Source organism: Watersipora subatra, chromosome 5 (assembly GCF_963576615.1).
Source record: "Watersipora subatra chromosome 5, tzWatSuba1.1, whole genome shotgun sequence".
NCBI classification, from domain to species: Eukaryota; Metazoa; Bryozoa; class Gymnolaemata; order Cheilostomatida; family Watersiporidae; genus Watersipora; species Watersipora subatra.
In genome coordinates, this window is record NC_088712.1 from 46,096,742 (window position 1) to 46,103,373 (window position 6,632).

General features: G+C 34.5%; 1 protein-coding gene and 1 non-coding gene across 2 annotated transcripts; one reads left to right on the top strand and one right to left on the bottom strand.

Annotated features, from left to right (window-relative positions):
* The first annotated feature begins 2,474 nt into the window (after positions 1-2,474).
* Positions 2,475-2,638, top strand: LOC137397698 (U1 spliceosomal RNA). The gene has a single exon (XR_010978751.1). It is a non-coding gene; the product is annotated as a U1 spliceosomal RNA (small nuclear RNA).
* Positions 2,639-3,586: 948 nt separating this feature from the next.
* Positions 3,587-5,953, bottom strand: LOC137396189 (cytosolic iron-sulfur assembly component 2B-like). Its single transcript, XM_068082349.1, has 4 exons — positions 5,384-5,953; positions 4,713-4,780; positions 4,248-4,351; positions 3,587-4,007 (listed from the first exon to the last, which is right to left on the bottom strand). Exons 1-4 carry the CDS (start codon positions 5,514-5,516, stop codon positions 3,845-3,847), a joined length of 468 nt encoding a protein of 155 aa, XP_067938450.1. The 5' UTR covers positions 5,517-5,953; the 3' UTR covers positions 3,587-3,844.
* Positions 5,954-6,632: the final 679 nt, after the last annotated feature.

The following is a 6,632-nucleotide window of genomic DNA, read 5'->3' on the forward strand; positions in this document are numbered from 1 at the left end:
GCACTAGAGTAAAAACAAGTGGTGCGCCTCAGATAATTTTAGTCCTCAACCAGCATTTGTATATCAAAACCGTTGTCTTATTATGCAACCATTAAAAAAAAACAATAGAATGTCATAATTTATAATGTATTATATGTACTGTTCTAGGTTATTGTTGGTTAATTGTAAGTTAGCTGTGTTATGTACATGTGTAGCTGTGATTTGTTAGCTTGGTTTTTAGTTCACGAACTGCTTTCGGTAGGAAGCTGTTGTGGTATACCGATGTTTTTGCACACATTGTTGGTGGATCTCCTCTTGTAGCTACTCTTTTTTTTGGCATGCTGTCCGGTTTGACATTCATCAACTCATTGTATACACTACACAGGGATGTATGATTTTTTCTGCTTATAGAATTCTCATTAATAGTGCGTGCCTAATTTTGGTACGCCTGTCAGCAAAAGTATCTAGTTGCAAGTTATTGCGAGCTTCGGTGATGCTCTCCCTACCTTTCAGCTGACTTATGAATTTCATTGCGTCGTGCTGCACCATTTCAATGTCATTTTTTAAATATTCAAGTGAATTATCCCAAACTGATGCAGCATAATCTAGACGGGGTCTGCAGAGACTAGTGTAAGCCAAAAGATGTGTAAGCATGAAGAGCGCGTTAGAACATGCCTAACTGGCGCTTAGCTTTTAAGACCCTGGACTGTATGTAGTTGTTGAATTTCAGATTGGATTGTAATACCACTCCAAGGTAGTTTGTCTCTTGAACTTTTTCAAGAGTCATTAAAGCACATAAATTACATAATTGTTTTATTATATACATACAATTATATAACAATTATACATACAATATATTATACAATTATACAATTTATAACATAGTTCAATACATCAGAGTCTTGGCTTTCTTGGTTATTTATCATAAAAATAATCTGTACATGGAGAGCTAATGACACCGATTCCTTTGTCATCTTCATTGGTTTCTAGAGTTGTCCTACTTTCGCCTGCCACTAGCGTCATTATTGTAGTTAATAAATATAAGCGGTAAGCAATAAAATAAGCGGTAAGAGCACACAACACCGCATATGAAAATTGTGATGTCACAATTTTTGAGTCTATGCCATTGAACATTTTTGCGGCAGAGCTCTGGAGAAATCCTATAAACACCAACCAATGTCTGTCTCACCATATCAAACAATGGCTCATTTGAAAGCCAAGACTCTGCTGTACTGAAATATATGATAAAAAAATTATGTAATTGATGTGCTCTAAGTCATTAAGTAGGTAATCAGCGTGTGGAGAGGAATCAGCTATCACAGAACACTTATTAATGTTAAATGACATACACCATGTCTGAGTCCAGTTTTGCAAAGAGTTTTTATTAGTTTGAAACAATTTTTTTTTCTTGATCATTGTTGACCGGCTGGTGAAGATGTGTATCATCAGCAAACAGACTGGTGCTACAGTTGACTGCCTTTGAAAACCAAGATTGGTCTGAGAACAGACCCTTGCTGTACACCTGATGTTACTGGTAGCTTGCTGGATAGTGCCTGTTTGTATTGCAGAAACTTAGCTTACGTATGGCTGTCTGGCATTGAGAGGTCACACTGTAAATACGTAGGCCTATAAAAGTTGACCATGTGGACGGCTACAAAACTATATAAGCATGTGACAGACTGCAGGCGAGGCTTATCCATTGGGGAATATTTAGTGAGTGTATTTATTTAACAGAGAGTTCATAATAAAACCAAAAAAACCAACGAATATTCTTCTCTAATTTCAGAAGATGTTCTGCTCGTAAGTCGAAGGTAGCCGGTGCCTAATACATGTTCGTAATTCTTTCAGCGGTTATATATTAGCCTGAATGTGTTTTAGCAAGCACCTTAATCTCCGTTAGCCATTGAAGCGCGTCATAATTTGAATTCTCTATTTCGGTGCGTAAGTCCTGATTGATTTGCTAGTATATTTTTAACCTTTGTTCCCAACATATTTCTGGTCTTTTTCAGTGCTGCTGTAACAAACATCTAATGAGGAGTTGTCCTTTCGTTTTAGTAAGTCTTTTTCATAAAGTTTACGCAAATTTTCTAATGAGGAAAATTTTACTATAATATATGTGAATAGTTAGCAATATTTTAGCTTATTGATAGCAAAATAACAAAAAGCGCGTGTGAACAAAGAGAATTGTCGACCGTGAGATAAACTTAGCTAGTAATTGAGTGGCTAAAAATACAACGGCGTTTTACTGACGAACCTTTACAGTAAATATTTTGATTTGTCTCCCTTGTTCTTTGCAAATAATAAATACTCACTAAACGGTTTATTTTTTGTAGCTAAAGTAATTTGTGTTTTACTTTAACTGTTTAACACAAATTAAAATAAAACCATTAATTTATAATAACATTTTGTACTTAAATATTTACCACTATAATTACCGCACTAAGATAAGCCCGTACTCATTTTAGTCAGTTAACACGTCTAAAGACAAACAACTCATACTTACCTGGCACAGGGATATCCATGATCAATAAGGTGGATTCCCCAGGAAGAGGCCTTACCATTGCACTTCGGTTTGGTTGACGCCTGCGATTATCCCAAATGTGGATAACTCGGGTGCGTAATTTTTGGTAGTGGGGGACTGCGTTCGCGCTATCCCCCGAAATTAATCAAATTAATAGACCGAATCTAATCCTTATATATCCAACAACGTGACCAGGCACTGTTGTATGTACCTAGATGTAGATGTCAAATCAAATGCGTACGATATGAACGAACTTTTTGAAAATCTGCAATGGTGCAGACTTACGGATTCTTAACATCGCTAGCTCAGACTTATTGATATTGAATGTTTCGATAGTACAGAGACACAACATAACTGGTTTTACTAATAGCAGCATACTATGGTCGAATTATTGCAACAGTATGAACGCAGATGCAGTTGATTGGGTGAATAAACTATAAAACTTGAATATACAGTGGTGTGCATTAACTTGGAATCACATTGTTTTGTTCACTCTATATCGAATGGATCTTCCATTTGCTTTCTATTTTCCCGCCAATTATGATGCCATGCCAGATATTATATATCAATCTGATCAGCAGAAGATGTGCTTTCAAACAATGAATTGATTGATTTAACACAATCATTTCTGAGTGATTTATATTAATCCTATTAAACAGCTGAAGAGCTCAGAAAGTTGGTAAACAGCATGCCTCGACGGTGTCAGATGGTGATCAAGAACAAAGGCTGGCCAATAAAATACTAATGCTCGGCTCAAGACACCTTACCAGTCCTTCTGAAGACCAACAATAACCCGACGGCCCTTTTCAGGGCCACCAATTTGTATAAAAGAGTTTGTTTGTATCCTATTTTATCAATTTTCACTAACAACATTCATAGCCTGGAATAAGTCTGCCTTTCGGTAGATCCACCCCAGCGATAAAAATCTTAGAATATTTTCGAATATTTGGCATCATCTTGTTCTTCAGAATTTTCCCTTTCAAATGATATATATATTGATGGGGTTGAGGCACTTAACTCCAAAGAATTTCTTAGACAACAGCATATAAACATACATATTTGAAGATTTAACTGGTGATTCCAAAGTTATGCACACCACTGTAAGTCTTTATTCTCAGACAGTAAAACTCTTAAAATAAAATGAATATTGGAGGAAACTTGTGAGCATTTTGAGCTATAATGTACGATTTCAAAGAACAGTTTACATGAGAATTTAAGTTTCTATTAAATGTCAGCAATACACTAGTATGTGTGTTAATATAAAAGTATTAATTATTAGGAGTAGGAAGAATATAAAACATGAGAAAAGCAATGGTGTTATCCATAAAATACGATTAAAATGTCCTATTTTTCGGACAAGCATTGATTGACCGCTTTGAGAAGCTGCGAGTTTTCTAAGGCTGCTGCTATTCTTTCTTTGTCATTTAGTTGTTTATTGACAGCATCCTCAGAACTGTGGCTGCCGGGAGTAATCTTCACATCAACCTTGAATCGGCGTGGCAATGACCTACATTGGAGAATCCAAAAATATGCAACAATAAAGAAACAAAGATTGTTATCTTGCAAAGTAATGTTATCGGGTAAAATGGTAGATTAAACTCAAACAAAATAAAAGGACAAATCGACGCAACACGCAATATATTTTAAATGTCACCTGCTCGATAATCGTTCCTAGATATGAGAACAGGTGAAATTCTATAAAACCTATGTTTTACAACTTTCACGCTGAATGTTTCAAATAACATACCTGATAAGTTTAACTCGAATAGAGAGCCCTATCAGGGTAGCCATGCTGCAGTGGGGAATCGTAGGAGTGAAATGTATTGATACATAGTTATTCTTGTCATCCACCTGCAAGTGAATGTCATGAAGACAGAAAAAAACAGCTATCAGTGGTAGGAATCCATTTTTCACACACTAACAACTAGCTGATTGTTAATCTGGTTAGTTACCTAGTAACAAAATTGTATCTGATGACATGTCAGAATAAAGTAACTTTTAATATGAACATTGTATGATACAACTAAAAGTTAATTGTTTTCAGACAAATCTATTTACTTCAGTGAGCTATTATTGTTGCAAAAAAATTGTTCTGATAAGTGTTATAACCGATTATGAATATAAACTATTAAAAAGCGTAATTTGCTTTAGAAAAAAAGTGTCACATTTATACAAAATTACATATAGCATAGCTATTACCATATGAGATTACCTCCACATGAGAGTTCTCAATAACATTGAGCTCTTCCAGGGTCAAAGGGTGCTCTGGATCGTTTATTGCTGTAAGTGTATACAAAGTTTTTGGAGAAAGTTGCCAGGCACATTAAAATATTCTAGATATTTGCAACAAATTAGGAATTGATTAACCAGATATCAAAAATAGAATTACATGTTAATACTGCATTGAAAATGATATACTCATATTATTCTTATTAGTTGAATTTCTGCTAAGCTTCACTTGCATGAAATGTTTTATAAATAACATATGATGATGACTCAGTCTCTGGTCTTTTGTTTTTTACTAGCAGGCTGTTTGACCTTGTTCATTGTCAAGCTGGGCGTTGTAAGCTGTGGTTCAGTTCAATATTAAGCTATCACTTACAATGTTAGTTTTATTTATTACTTCAAAACAGCTTGAACTTTTATTATAATGAATTTTATAAATGAAAAAAGTTGATTGAGCAGCTACTAAAACTAATTAGGCCTATGGATATGATTTTAACTATTTCAACATTATTAATTACTAAAAGGTGAAGGACTCTTTTGAACTTCCTTATGCACAATTGAATATCACAAAAACTCATGCAATCAACAATACGTATTGCTCGTTTCTCTACAACTAATTGATATACTGCTTATAAAATTTATGTTTATACCACTCACTTCTAAGAATATCAAATATCTCTCGGCTATCTACTGGATCATGTATATTGTCATCAAGTTCACTGTCCGTTACAGGTCGACTGCCACTTGCTTTGAATACTTGTGGGTTAGCATTGATAGTTGAAGTAGTCATGGCGGTGCCTAAACAAGACCATTTTCAAGACAAGATGTCTTAAGTAAATTGAAGAAACTTTGAAGTTCACAAAAATGAATAAGTTTAATACCTATATGAACTAGTATTAACTTTAAGAGACATGGCAAAAACAAAACACTCCGAACTACGTGAAATTCCATAAGATAGAAGTTAAAATGAAGATATAAAACCCTGAAGTTTATTCAACTAACTGTAAACGAAAATTGAAATACTAAGAAAAATCGCGTCGCGCGAGGAAGCATTTTTATAATGGCATTGAGTGTGGAATTAGCTTAATAAACTTTAACATTGACAGTCATTAGAAATTGGTTAGCAACATGCTTTGACATTTCAAATATAATAAACAACGCAGATACAATAGGAAAAGGCTCGTCAATAGTTACACTGTAGGAGTGATTGAAAGTACTGAAGCATGTCGAGACTTACCAACACCACAACCAGAAATAGGAATGAAAGGTTATATTTCTAATAAATATGTTTTGTGTTATTAATTTGAATTAATAATTTTATATTTATGAAACATTTTTTAGTTTTAGTAAAAACTAGCCAGTTACAGTTTCAGCAACTATATTTGACCGAATGGCATTAAGACTAGTCTAATCCTTTACTAATTTGCTTCCGTTCATACACTGAATCGGGCACACTTGACGTAAATACATTTCCGCGCACTTCAACTATTTGAGTAATTATGTCTAACGACACCATGCGCAAAAATGTAACACATTTAGGCATGCATTAGTTTTACTGTTGCCAACTAAACAAATGTTCATAACATGCTAACTCGTGGCTAGTTGACAAAATATTGAGTTTAATAACAAGTTTTATTATATAGTTAGTAAAATGCTAGGTAGTTACACATGAAAATGACCTAGTGTATGATAAATCTCGTTCAATATTAGGGCTTGCAAAAGGTCATAAACATTAGTAAACACCATGCTTTGATATTGGACTGCTCATCATTGCTGGTGTGAGTTCAACTGGCCTGGCAAGCGGACACGATAAGATGAAACAACTAACACACTGTGCTAAATTGAGAACGGCATGCAGTCAAAGCGATAACAAAGTACTGATAACTCGAGTTCACGTTAGACATGG